The following is a 15171-nucleotide window of genomic DNA, read 5'->3' on the forward strand; positions in this document are numbered from 1 at the left end:
CAGGAATCCTAGCACCGTGGTGGCCTGTGCGATAAACCAGTGACAAAATCGAGGAGGCAAGTCTATATGTAATAAGTCCTGCACACATCGTAACTGTCATGGTAAATGTTCCACATGGTCGTCTGACTTACCCCTTCCCGGTGGGCCACCTGCCTGATGCTGATACTGGTTTCATATTCTATTCTACAGTGTTCAACACCAGTTCCTCCAAGGCCTGTATATGTGCATGGTGTACCTGCCTTTTTTAGTTAGCCATTCCAAAAAAAGTTTGTATCACACAAACAACAAAACATTGTTGCAATTGCTGTCGGTAGGAATACTGTTCCTGGTACAGTCGTGCTGCCACCCGTCCATTGTCATTTGACTGTTCTTATGTAAAGACCATGTTGGTCTGTTCCTAGTTAGTATACTGGGTCATTGTGTCTCAGCATTGCAGTGAAATGGATGGCCCCTCCTACCAATGTGTGAGTGGACTGCCGTCATGGACAACATTATTGCCCTCTTGAGTGACAAGCTAAAACACTAGTGCAGACAGAACATTATGGGTTGCCTGATGTGTTCTCACATGTGCTTTGAATCATTGGACACTGTCAAAGACCTTTTATCTCCATTTTCAAGTTAGTGGCCATATGTCCGTATGGCCTGTTTTGCTCTGTATCCCCCCTGGAAGCATCTCTTGCAGTTGCTCCCCATTGAACAACCTCCCCCATCGTAAATGATCCAGTAGATAATATCAAAAGTTTCATGATGATTTTCATGGCGAATATTGTTTCACGTGGAAAGATTTGTGTGCCACAAGACTGCAACAAAATGCAGGAAGACAAGATCTGCAGAGGATCGACAGTTGTTGCAGGGACTGGCAGTTGACCCTGAACATAAATAAATATAGTATACTGCACATAAATAAGTTGATATGGCCATAATTATTCATTTACACCATGAACAATAAGTTATCGACAACAGTAGCATTTATAAAATATCTAGGATCAACCTAAACTGGAATAACTCCATAAAACTGGTTGAAGGAAAGGCAGGTGCCAGGCTGAGATTCATTGGAAGAATCTTAAGGAAATGTAGTTCATCCACATATGAAATGGCTTCCAAAATACTTATTTGATCAATTCTTGGATACTTGTCAGTAATTTGGTTCCCTTACAACATACTATTATGCTTTGAGCACAAGTGATTTCTCTTTATTATTATTATTATTATTATTATTATTATTAAATACCAGTGCCTTTCATGTGAAACCACCGATGCTATTGCAAGTGAGAGACATCTAGTACTACAGTGAGGTACTTCTATGAATGTAATGTATTGTACCAGTCACTTCCAGTGTTTAAAGCAACATTCGGTGGAGAGATTGTACTATGTGACTGTAGTAAATTGTGACTTTTTTTTCATTTTTTTAATATAGTGATCATGTTGAGGAGATCATTGACAGTGAAAGTGGATATATCTTAAGTTATGGTGACATAAATTTGAGTTTATGCTGCTGCTGTTATGAGTGGTTCCAGAATGAAACCACTGGAACAGTATGTACTTTTGTTAGGGTCATTTTTGCTTGTTATTTATAAATATCAGCTTGTAGTCTTGCGGTGGCATTCTTGTTTCCCGCGCATGGGGTCCCGGGTTCGATTCCTGTCGGGGTCAGGATTTTCTCTGCCTTGTGATGACTGGGTGTTGTTGTGTTGTCTTCATCATCATCATCATGATCATCATTCATCCCCATTACATTCGGAGGAAGGCAATGGGAAACTACCTCCCCTAGGGCCTTGCCTAGTACAGTGGTGTGGTTCTCCCGATCGTCCCATACTCTCCTCGGAGTATGGGACCTCATCATCATCAATTTGTTTTAGCCATTATGAGTTCATGGAAGTTTCGAGATGTGGGATAATGTCTAAGAAAAATGCGGTATTGCTTTCAAATATATGTCACAAAAAAGGTTGGTGGTTGTAAACTGTAAGTCCCACGGGCTCCGAAGTTAAACCACAATTTTAAAACAATTGATTGTTTACTTTTTGTCAATTTCTTCTTGTATTTGTTACTTACTATGATGATAAAGGTCAATATTGTGAAAACGTTTAAAATTACTTTTTTATGTTGGTGTGACCCAAAGATTAATAGAGGAGATAGAGAGGAAGAGGAAGAAGAAGAAGAAGAAAAAGAAAAGAGAAAAAAAGGAGCTAAGTGTTTCATCATGGGTTCACTTAATAACTGTGAGAGGCTCATCAAACTCCAGTCACAGATTCTACAATAGAGGTGTTGTGCATCACAAAGAGGATAAAATTCTACTCCTTTTCCAAGAAAAATCAGGCAATATGTTACTCCATCCCACATACTTCTAACAAAATGACCACTATGAGAAAACAAATTACAGCTCATACAGAGGTCTACCAACAGTCAGTCTTCCCATCCATGCATGGTTTGTGAATTGAATAGTAAATTTGGGAAGGGGGTTAAGGAAATTATAGTGGTAGCAGAACTGTCTCTTAGACACTGTAAGATGGCACTGTTAATAGATGTAGGTTTGTGATTCCTTTGAAGAATGGTCCCCTATCTTCTGCCTGTCTATACAGCTTTTCATCTTCCCGATTTCTCGATAGCTGCCTATTCCGTGTTATTTTGAGATCATAATATCTTTGTTCTACTATCTATCTGCTGTACTGCTCAGATGTTTGGTACAATTGCCAGCCGGTTGTATTTTCTACTGTTCTGCACATGGCCAAGGTACACTGTTACCTCAAACTCTCTAGAATTTTAATAGATGTTTTTGGTAAGACTACTTTTGAAGGCTGCACGTACAAAATGTTTCTGTAATATTTATGTTTATCATTAATGTTAACAGCAGAACTAAATCTTGTAAATTTTATCTATAATTTTTAATACATAGTATTATGCAACCACTTTGGTTGACTGTTTTTGATATAATATGAAAACCATTTTTGAAGTGTATATTATAATTTGGGAAGTTTTATTTTTCACTTTGTTGACGTATTACTGCTTTTCTTCACTGTCAGCCATTAGTAAAAGTTGTGATATAGTGGCAAATTTGCTGTCTGAAAGTCTTTAGCTTATCCCACTACTTGGAGGTGACTTCAGAAGTTCCTGATTAAAAGTACAAAAATTTAAGCTCTTACCTTCAGATAGATCATATGCTGAAAAAAGTTAATTATATATATTTTATTCTATGATTTGAATTCTATTATCTAAATATAGACTTTTATAGCTGTTATGTGGTTCATGGTGTGGGTTCCTGTAGTCATGTCCTAGTTCATGAACCACGGGCAACATATGAGTGGCCAAGTAAGTGGTCCCGACAGTCGGGATACCAGTTACTTTGGAATAAGGCTGGGCATCTCGGACATATTCTGAGTTGTGGTCACCTTTGTGCTCATATGGCAAAGGCTACCAAATCCACCGGTTAGTCCCTCAACTGTTAGGGGTAAAACTCACTGGGACTCGGGGCAAGTAAGGCTAGCAACCTGCTTCCCTGGTACTTTAAAAATGATGCTGGCAACAATCAGAGCAAAATGCCTCGGACCTTTGGAGGTGACGGAGTCCCACCTCTAACTGACAAACCAGGGACTCCTAAGATACGACTCGGCAAGCAAATGGTAATGAGATGGGGAGCTATTAATATCAATGGGGGCTACTCTGGGAAGAAGGTAGAGCTGGCAGAGGCTGCAAGTAAGATGGGGCTGGATGTTTTAGCTGTTAGTGACATTCGGGTAAGGGGTGAGAAAGAAGAGGAAGTGGGAGAATACAAGGTCTACCTGTCAGGAGTCAAAGCAGGAATAGCACAATGGGGTGTAGGACTTTACATCAGGAAAGAAATGGAACCCAGCTTAGTTGCAATAAGGTATGTAAACGAACGACTGATGTGGATAGATTTGACAGTGTCTAGCAAGAAAATTAGGATTGTGTCAGTATATTCGCATTGTGAAGGGACAGATCAAGATCAGATGGATAGTTTTTATGATGCACTCAGTGATGTAGTTGTTAGAGTAAAGGACAAGGACAGTGTTCTGCTCGTGGGTGATTTTAATGCCAAGATTGGAAATCGAACAGAAGGGTATGAAAAGGTTATGGGTAAATTTGGAGAGGATATGGAGGCCAACAGGAACGGGAAACAACTCTTGGATTTCTGTGCCAGTATGGGCTTAGTAATCACAAACTCCTTTTTTATACATAAGAACATTCACCGGTATACTTGGGAAGGCAGGGGAACCAGATCTATCATTGACTATATAATAACAGATGAGGAATTCAGGAAGGCTGTGAGGGACACACGTGTATTCAGGGGATTCTTTGATGACACTGATCATTATTTAATCTGCAGCGAAATTGGTATTGTGAGGCCGAAAATGCAGGAGGTCAGGTCCATATGTAGGAGGATAAGAGTGGAGAAACTTCAGGATAAGGAAATCAGGCACAAGTACATAACAATGATCTCAGAAAGGTACCAGTTAGTTGAATGTAGTCAATTACAGCCATTGGAAAAGGAATGGACAAGGTACAGGGACACAGTACTACAAGTGGCTAAAGAATGTCTTGGAACAGTAGTGTGTAAAGGTAGGATGAAGCAAACAGCTTGGTGGAATGACACAGTCAAGGCAGTCTGTAAAAGGAAAAAGAAGGCGTATCAAAAATGGCTACATACTAGAACTCAGGTAGACAGAGAAAGTTATGTTGAAGAAAGAAACAAATCCAAACAGATAATTGCAGCATCCAAGAAGAAATCTTGGGAAGACTTTGGAAACAGGTTGGAGACTTTGGGTCAAGCTGCTGGAAAACCATTCTGGAGTGTAATTAGCAGTCTTCGAAAGGGAGGTAAGAAGGAAATGACAAGTATTTTGGACAGGTCAGGAAAACTGCTTGTGAATCCTGTGGATGCATTGGGCAGATGGAGGGAATATTTTGAAGAGTTGCTCAATGTAGGTGAAAATACGATCAGTAATGTTTCAGATTTCGAGGTAGAATGGGATAGGAATGATGATGGAAATAGGATCACATTTGAGGAAGTGGAGAAAATGGTCAATATATTGCAGTGCAATAAAGCAGCTGGGGTGGATGAAATTAAGTCGGAACTCATCAAATACAGTGGAATGTCAGGTCTTAAATGGCTACACAGGATAATTGAAATGGCCTGGGAGTCGGGACAGGTTCCATCAGACTGGACAAAAGCAGTAATCACACCAATCTTTAAAAATGGAAACAGAAAAGATTGTAACAACTACAGAGGTATCTCTTTAATCAGCGTTGTGGGTAAAATCTTCTCAGGTATTGTTGAAAGGAAAGTGCGAGTATTAGTTGAGGACCAATTGAATGAAAATCAGTGTGGGTTTAGGCCTCTTAGAGGTTGTCAGGACCAGATCTTTAGCTTACGGCAAATAATGGAGAAGTGTTATGAATGGAACAGGGAATTGTATCTATGCTTTATAGATCTAGAAATGGCATATGACCGGGTTCCTAGGAGGAAGTTATTGTCTGTTCTACGTGATTATGGAATAGGAGGCAAACTTTTGCAAGCAATTAAAGGTCTTTACATGGATAGTCAGGCAGCAGTTAGAGTTGACGGTAAATTGAGTTCATGGTTCAGAGTAGTTTCAGGGGTAAGGCAAGGCTGCAACCTGTCTCCACTGTTGTTCATATTATTTATGGATCATATGTTGAAAACAATAAACTGGCTGGGTGAGATTAAGATATGTGTACACAAAATAAGCAGTTTCGCATATGCGGATGACTTAGTTGTGATGGCAGATTCGATTGAAAGTTTGCAAAGTAATATTTCAGAGCTATATCAGAAATGTAAGGGCTATGGTATGAAGACTAACATCTCCAAAACAAAAGTAATGGCAGTGGGAAAGAGATATAAACGGATTGAGTGCCAAATAGGAGGAACAAAGTTAGAAAAGGTGGACAGTTTCAAGTACTTAGGATGCAGGATGCATATTCTCACAGGATGGCAACATAGTGAAAGAACTGGAAGCGAGGTGTAGCAAAGCTAATGCAGTGAGCACTCAGCTACGATCTACTCACTTCTGCATCAAGGAAGTCAGTACCAAGACTAAGTTATCTGTGCACCGTTCAATCTTTCGACCAACTTTGTTGTATGGGAGCGAAAGCTGGGTGGATTCAGGGTACCTTATCAATAAGGTTGAGGTAACGGATATGAAAGTAGCTAGGATGATTGCAGGTACTAGTAGATGGGAACAATGGCAGGAGGGCGTCCACAATGAGGAAATCAAAGAAAAACTGGGAGTGAACTCTATAGATGTAGCAGTCAGGGCGAACAGGCTTAGATGGTGGGGTCATGTTACACGCATGGGAGAAACAAGATTACCCAAGAAACTCATGGGTTCAGCAGTAGAGGGTAGGAGGAGTCGGGACAGACCAAGGAGAAGGTACCTGGATTCGGTTAAGAATGATTTTGAAGTAATAGGCTTAGCCTCAGAAGAGGCACCAATGTTAGCATGGAATAGGGGATCATGGAGGAATTTTATAAAGGGGACTATGCTCCAGACTGAACTCTGAAAGGCATAATCAGTCTTAAATGATGATGATGATGATGATAGCTGTTATGTTTTTGTGCTTTCTTTCTACTCACAGTACTAGTATTTTAACACTGAGTGACATGACAGCAATAAGTAATTTAAATCTGAATGACAGGAAAAGTGTATTGTTAAATAGTTCTTACTTTTTTGTGATATATGTGGAACTCATTTTACTGTTGTTTTTAAATGTGCCTGATGCCTTCATTGTATTTGTACCTCATTTGAGTAATCTACTTATTCTCCACATTGATTTATTGATTCCAAAAATATTCTTCTGCATTTTGTCAGGTTTCTGTGATGAGCTACTCGTTTGAAAACATGATGTACCATATTTTGCACCAGAGAATCCCGTACCACTCATTTAAGGATCTGACACTTTGGTGGAACCACAGGACACACATTTACCGGCAAGTTATCATTTCCTGTGTATATTTAATTATATGTGCAATTGATCATACATATATATATTGAATGTATAGTTTCTTCATTATTATCACCAAAATATAGGCAATCTCTTGGAAAGTGCACATCTGTGAATTCAAAATATTCTGCTGCGTAACATTCAGTAGTGTGTTTCTACATTTCGTGCATTGTAACATGTTCGGATACTTTTTGGCGTATTGTCCACGTGGTAATTGAGACATTACTGCTCAAGCCAGTCCCATTCTTCAATGGCACCTCTCTTGAAGTTACCTAGTTTTTGAGTGAGATTCTGTGACGAGCACCAGACTTACAAATGTTTAATGAGATTCATGTGTGCAGATACTGCCAGCCATTCCATTTTGTTAATTCCTGCCTCCTGGAAGAAGGTGCCCAGGACATGTGGACACAATGTGCTTTTGCATTATCATCTTGAAAGACAAACCCGTCAGTGAAATGTTGTTGTGCTGGAGAATAGGTTGAGAGCTCCTATCCCAATACTGCACACCTCTCAGTTGCCCTTAGCAACAATTAGGATGTCTGAAATCTGTATATGATACCTGCCCAAACATGACTGACTCATATTTCTTCTGAACCTGTGGGACTGCCTGCCTGAGATGTGCCTCAGTACCTGTCTGCCCCAGACTCTTCTACAATGATTGTCAGCCGTCGAACCCTGCACCCGTCAGTGAGCAGAACTCAATGCCACAAACACGATTCCATTCCACATGTTCCCTTGCCCAATTTGTTCACAGACCACCATGCTTGTACTGTTATTTGTAATGAATGAATGGCGGCCAAATTAATCTTGTAGAAATGGACATGTACTGTCTTGGTCAGCACAGCCCTCCTAGTTGCCTCCAAAAAGGAAACACATGGTTATGTTGCACTCTCCTAGGTACTTAGGAGTCATAATTTGTAGTTAGTGGTCATCAGCTGCTGGTTTTGTCCACAGCCAACCTTTCGAGGCAGATCTTCGAGGTTTTCTACCTTACAATAGTGGTCGAATATTCAAATGGTGCTTTGGTGTAGACCAATTTGATAGCCAACTTCACATTATGACAATCGTTCTTGCCATAAAGTAACAGTGTGCACATGCTCTAAGCTTGAATGCTTGATAACAGACTGAACAGTGTACGCGTGCCACATTGTACCATTCACAGACGAAGACACATTGGCACTTCTGAATTACACTGAAAAATAGTGTTTACTTTTACATCCATAACTCAGGTGGCTGTAGACAGTGGTTTCATATGGTCAAAAGGGTATTGAGAAAATAGTTTCTGATCAAATCAACTACTGTATGGAAAATTGTGAGGAAGGTGCAAAACTTTGTTTGAGCAGTATAGTTGACAGCCACAGGTATATACTGTTTCACGCAGAGCAGTAATTGAATCTCTGGTCCAGAAAAGCTCTCTTAGCTGAGGAGGGCTCTGCAGATTGCAATGATAATGTATTATTGACATAATTTGAGACACCAACACAGCAAATAGTGAGAAGACCTGGTGCCAATCTACAATTTCCAAAACACATCTCTTTTTAGTGAGTACATTTCTCTCTTTCCCAGAGATAAAGTCACAGTTCAGTGAAATGTTCCCCTCCGTTCTTCTTGTGATGTGAAATTCATAGTGAACATTTACTCCTCAGTGTGTCTGTCCTCTAACCACATCTATGGCATTCGACATGCCACACGTGCCTCCTCCTTCATGCCAAGTAGTGAGCACCTCAGGGAGCCCAATTTTTGTTGACTAGGTATGATTTTGGCGAAATTGGTGTTCTTAAACTGCAGACTAAGGAGTATCACCAGTTCTACGGTTGAATTTCATGAGTCATAAGCAGTGAGGAACTTTGCCTAACCTCCTGAATCATGAGGTTAATATAACTTCTGTACAAAAAACTTAATGTCAAGGTGTGCTACATGCCAAGAACGTTGATGGTTGTTTGGGCAGTACAGTCATTATTGGACAATCTCTGGGGCACGTACGATATACCAGTTGTATAAGGCTTACCCAAGCAAGGGGAGCACTGTCTAGGTGGACAATTACCTCGCTAACTGCTCCTGGGTTACCAGTGGATTGTACAGCAACTTCAGATGCTGGTCTGGTGGGCATTATTAAAACCCAAACAACAAAGACACCCCATGTTACTAGTCCGCCTGAGAAGTCTGTACTGCCAGTAGCAGACCAAGTCCTGTAGTAAATAATATATAGCTTGTCAAATGTGTGGAAGATACGTTTTAGAAATTTTCACCTTACTTCATTCATAAGGCATTGGAAAGATTTAGAGGGAAACTTAAACCATCAAGAGGCTGCGTAACGTCACACTCCTGGCTGAAACATTGCACTCTACTGTAGTAAACAAGCTGATACAAGCCAAATCACCTGGCTAGTATACCATAAACAGTGAACTGCACACTGGTCTAAATTACAATAATGCTTTTGTAAGCTGCAAAGGTGTCATTAATGTTAATATCAGAGAATTGCAACAGGAATGGGAAGGTGAAGGTGTCACCAAATGACAGGAAATCTTTACGAGCATAAATTGTGAGCTCAAAACTACAGCAGCTTTTATTCTTCCAGTCACTGCATTAAAATTGACTAAGTATATAGCAGTAGGCTTTATTCACTTTAAAGGTAAGCCCAGTGTACATATCAGAAATACCATGGTGTATAAAGAAGAGACAATGTATGAAAGAAGTGGCACAGCTGACCACATCTCAGGTGCTCAGTGCACTGTTCTACATGTGTGTGTTAATTACTCATGAAACTATCCAGTTCAGAAACAGAGAGAAGTCACACACCTAAGCAATGAAGCAGTCTGTACCAAAGACAAGTGTTAGCATCTGGAGATTGACACCTGATCAGAGCATAACAACCTGCACCTGCAAAGACAGCTGCAAAGCTGAGCCACTGACCAAACAGTCTTACCAGTCTCCCCAAAACCTAAGCATGGTCAAAGAAAAACAGTCCAAAAGATCTGCTACAGAACAGTTAAATTGTGCAATCTCAGTCATTTCTGATGGATCAGATAATGATCGTTTATTCAGTAGTATGAACAGTGTGTCTAAGGCTACGGCCTAAGTGCAGCATGTCCGGGTGTGTACATAACACTCTTTGATGTTAGAACATAAGCCAACACTGTAGTGTCCTGAGTAGCTGTTCTTTGTTCATCAGTGTATAGTAGCATTCTCCAGAGATCAGGCAAACAGTGGTGAAAGAAGGTCAAACTTCCTGACAGATTAAAACTGTGTGCCAGACTGAGACTCAAACTCTGGACCTTTTGCTTTCACAGACAAGTGCTCTACTGACTGACCTACCCAAGCACAACTAACAACCTGTCCTCACAGATTTACTTCCACTAGTACGTCATCTCCTACCTTCCAAACTTCACAGCAGCTCTCCTGTGAATCTCGCAAGACTAGCACTCCTGGGAGAAAGGATATTTTGGACACATGGCTTACCCACAGCCACGCACAGTTTCATCACCTCCAGGCTGTGACTAAGCCACATCTCTGCAATATCCTTTCTTGCAGGAGTGCTAGTCTTGCAAGGTTCGCTGAAAAGCTCCTGTGCAGTTTGGTAGGTAAGAGACGAGGTACTGGCGGAAGTAAACCTGTGAGGACAGGTCGTGAGTTGTGTTTGGGTAGCTCAGTTAGCAGAGCACTTGGCTGCGAAAGGTAAAGGTACTGAATTCAAGTCTCAGTCTGGCCCACAGTTTTAATCTGCCAGGAAGTTGCATATCAGCACACACTCTGCTGCAGAATGAAGAAATTTCTTTCTGGATTAAAGAAGGTATTTCAGTCAAAGCCTGTCTCGTGCTCAAAAAGAAAAGAAAGAGAGAGAGAGAGAGAGAGAGAGAGAGAGAGAACTGAACACGCATTTGGAATTTTGTGTGCTAAATGGCACACATTAGGAAAACCTTTAGAGACAAATCTGAAAAATGTTGTATAATCAAAACAGTATGTCTTTTACTTTACATGATTAGCTAATGTGATGGAAATAGTGACCCACATTACTGTATGATTGTAAACAGCACTGAAACTGTAAGGCAATAAATGTGAGAGACATGTTTCTGAATTACTTGTGTCAGAATTGAATGACATAATAAAAATGTTTACTTACCATCAGTATTAAGTTTCATTACTATTTAGCTCCTTATCCTCCTTCCAATTGACCTATTTCTATACAGAGAATGACTAGGTTGCCAAAAGTGTTGGCCTTTCTTGTACCATTGTTATAATTTCTTCAAAGGACATAGCTCACTGCTCGCTGCACGCTCGAGGAACACAAACTGGATTGTGGTGTGTGAGCCTGCTCCACTGGACATTGTTATTGCTGATTGCAAACTCCTTCCAAAACACTTGGTGCCAAGTCACTTGTGTGTTCTCAAACAAGTTTGTGTTACACACTGCATAGGAAACACCATTCAATGCTGTCCACCCTGCTCCACTCAGACCACAGTTTAAGAGAACCAACAAGTCCCTCAAGTAGCCTCCCCCTCTGTTCTTGAACCCTCCACAAACTCCTCACTTCAGAAGAATGAAAGGAGGAAAGAAAGAGAAAGATGTTGCCAGTAAGGTGGCTTTCATACAACTGTGGAACATTAGTAGGTTCACACATGTGGAACAACTACAACTCCTAACACAGGGAAGATCGGTGTGCATATGTCTGACAATTTTAAATGTTGTGATGCTCCCGTGCTATTTGGTTACAGACCCCACAAGAAGAACAATCTTAGCTGGGAGAGAGACTGAGGAGTAGTGCCAGTTTTTGTAAACTCTCTCAACCACACTTTGTCTCTACCCCCCACCACTGGTTTACAAGCAGTCATTGTGTCAGTGTGTGTGTATCACAAGTTGAGAAAATGCTTCCTCTTCCTACCCCTACATGAAGTTTTAGACCAAGAGCTTCTCACAACTCGCGCAGTTCCCCAAACCATTCTTCCTGTGTAAGGATTTTAATGCACTTGGTGTGCAGTTGTGTTCAGTGATTACCTGCCACAGGGGTAGTGTGAGTTAGAGCCTCATAGTATCTCTCCATACATGGATGTTAAACAGGGGACAGATCACAGTTTTCAGCACTGCAACAGGTTTACTTGGTCCTATCAGTCTCCCAGTATTCTGTCCAGCCCTCACACACTGCTCAGTGCTAAGTGTTCAATGATTTCCACTCTATACTGGCCACTTCCCAATTTGGATACACCTGCCAGGAAGAGCAGTACTTGAAACAAAGCTGTGACAACTGATGCTGAGGGAGACAAACTGGATGCTGCACATCCAATTTGCTGTGACTGGACAGCATCACAGCACTAAGGAGAGGGTGGATCGTAGTAGCAACGTGATCCACCATACCACTGAAGCATTCATACCGCAGTCTTCAGGCCAGCTACAAAGACCTCCTTTCTCCAGTAGAGTGAGGGCAAAACGTCATTGAACTATTTGAGATGGCAAGGAGATATTGAGGTAACAGTTCCTGAACATCATAAATCGACGTACTAAAAATACAGTTGGATGGGAATCCATCAGGACAATTTCTGGACAAGGAACATGATATTTAGTTGCTGCTGGAATGCAAAATGGGATTTTCCAGGCATATTTCAGAGAGTGACAGAACATTTTGCTAGAGCAACTGCCACCACCAGTCAGGATTTAGCTTTCTACAACCATAGAATTTTTGCTGAGAGGGGTGGTTCGTTCTTCAGTTCCACCAGTGATGAAGTGTATAACTGCCCCTTCTCCAAGTGGGAGCTGGTTTAAATCATGTCTGTTACTTGGAACACCTCATCTGGTCACACATATACCTACTAGGTGAGTACTACACAGGAAAGCATTTTGCATATCTGCTTCCAGGAGGATCAGGCTATCAAAGGTGGAGTGATACCACCAAAACCAAGACTGAAAGTGACTTAACAAAGCTTTATGCATTCTAAGCTCCAGACGGGATGGCAGTAGACCATCTGCTCCAAGAAATGAACTTTTGCGTGTTCTGGCTCATCACAGGGAGAAATAAATAAATCCTCCCCATCCTTCTTAACTTAATCTGGGCATCAGTACAATTTTTTGACTCATGGAGAGAATTCATTTTTATTTCCCTCATGGAACCTGAGAAGCACCATACATACTGAAGTAGCTATCATAGTGATGCCCTTACCAGCTGTGTAGGAAAAATCTTGGAGTGAATGGTCTTCTGCCACCTTGTTTGGATTGTAGTAATTGTCTAGTAGGTATATGTGTTGACATCAAGACGGCCTATGATACTACTTGGAGTATAATATCTTTGGACAGTTTCATGAGTGGGTCTTGTAAGTTTGTTATCCCATCTTTATATGGTTTTTCCTCTCCACATGTTAAGTATCTAGTTGGCAACATCCTGTATGACTGCTCTGAACATAGAACATTGTCTCTGAAGACAGTATGACTGTCTTTGCAATAGCTCTTAAAAGTAAAATGGCAACAGTAAGAAATCCTGTACTGTGTTCACAGTTTGTGGATGGTGTCTCCACGTTTCCTTTGTCCTCCAGCCTTCCAAGAGCGAAATGTCAGTTGCAGCTGACAGTTAGAAGGTTGGAGGAATGGATGGAGAAGAAAGATTCTCAATTTTCCATTGAGAAGTGAGCGTGCATCCTTTTTAACCATTCACCTTTTGCTTTTTACCCTTCCTGAACTGATGGAGGAGGACACTGTTCTTAATTTTAAAGAAATGGTGTTAACCTCATTGCCATATGTTAGGGACCAAAGGGCAACAAATATTTTGAAATGTGTTATTCATAGTTAATGGGGAGCCCAAACCTGTCTGTTACAGTTTGGCTTGATTGTGACTGCATGGTGTATAGATCTGCAAAGCCCTCCTGTTCTCCTATTTAAAATACTCAGACGTTGTGCCCCTTGAGGGAATTAGGCTGGCCATTAGGGCTTTGAGAACGAGCTCTGTTCTTAGACTCCTCACTGAGGCTGGTAAGCTGCCACTTGCCATCAGGTGGTGACTTCTCATGGTGCGACAAACCTATAAAACAATGTCCACACTACAGACACCTGTTTGCCATAACATTGCTCATCCACCAATGAAATGACACTTCAGTAAGTCTCCTGCAACCAATATGACCTTTTGGGATCCACGTGAAGGACTACAGTTTAATGCTGGGCGTGGCTTATTTCAAAGTTATGTGCCAATGTTGGAGCAGATCTCCACCTTGCCTCCTAAAGAAGCACAGAGTATTTTGAGATTTAATAAACTTTAAGAAGGAATACCTTCCAGATTTAACTTTTAAGTTCATGGTTTTTAACATTTTAGGTGGACAGAACAATACTTCATTCGAGGAAACTCCTTTGCTTGTGAAATCGTTTCCCTCAAAATGACTTCTGGATTCACTTTACCAGTCAGTACATGCTCTGTAGCACATGACTAAATGTAATTGTGAGGGCAGTGGAGCAGTTGACGCAAAAGTTTCTCATCTGTTCCAATTCCGTCAGTGCCCTACAAGCACTGCAGGAAAGATGAGAGGATACAAACGATATAGCACAAACTACTGTTCCTTCAACAGCAAGGGAAGCATGTAACATTCTGCTGGATACAGTGCCACATGGGAATCTGGGGAAATCAGAAAGATGGCAAGCAACAAGGGAGGCCAGTAGGCAACACAGTACATCACAATATGTCATTCCCCTGCAGACAGGTATGCAAAGTTTGGATCAGAGAGCCTTGTGGCGCTGGAGGGAGTAGAGGCCAGCAGTGAAGAACAATATGCTTGCTTGATGAAGCTAACTATCCATCCATGGTGTACCACATAATGTTCACTCTGACATGATGAACTCAACCTGACCTGCCACTGGATAAGACAGAATCCATTAACTCATGTAATTTTAATTTGGCTTTTTTTCTACTGCTGCACAATTTTCCACTGTGCACTTAACAAATATTATAACTATTGTTTTACAGCATGGTTGTATCTATCTCCAAACTAGTAGCCAGAAGAATGCAGAATCAACGTGGTAAATTGGTAGCTGTAGACATAGTCAGTGGTATGGGGGTGGTGGCAACCACACTACCGGTTTGATTCACTAAACATGTGATAAATGCATTTATTTCAAAGCCTTCAGATTATGTTAGAAGAAGGAATAAAATTAAAGGAAACAAGGAAGAGGATCTTTGACTATGGTCATTTATTAAACTCAAACTTAGGAAGAACTAGAGGAATT

The 15171-nt window shown here is 41.0% G+C and overlaps 1 protein-coding gene across 1 annotated transcript in view; it reads left to right on the forward strand.

Annotated features, from left to right (window-relative positions):
* Positions 1–15171, forward strand: part of LOC124556559 (DNA polymerase zeta catalytic subunit) — a 223577-nt gene that overhangs the window by 143173 nt on the left and 65233 nt on the right. Inside the window, exon 18 of the mRNA XM_047130515.1 lies at positions 6846–6964. Within this exon, the coding sequence (XP_046986471.1) occupies positions 6846–6964 (119 nt within the window). The remainder of the gene's footprint in view (positions 1–6845; positions 6965–15171) is intronic.

The sequence above is a fragment of the Schistocerca americana genome, chromosome X (assembly GCF_021461395.2).
Source record: "Schistocerca americana isolate TAMUIC-IGC-003095 chromosome X, iqSchAmer2.1, whole genome shotgun sequence".
NCBI classification, from domain to species: Eukaryota; Metazoa; Arthropoda; class Insecta; order Orthoptera; family Acrididae; genus Schistocerca; species Schistocerca americana.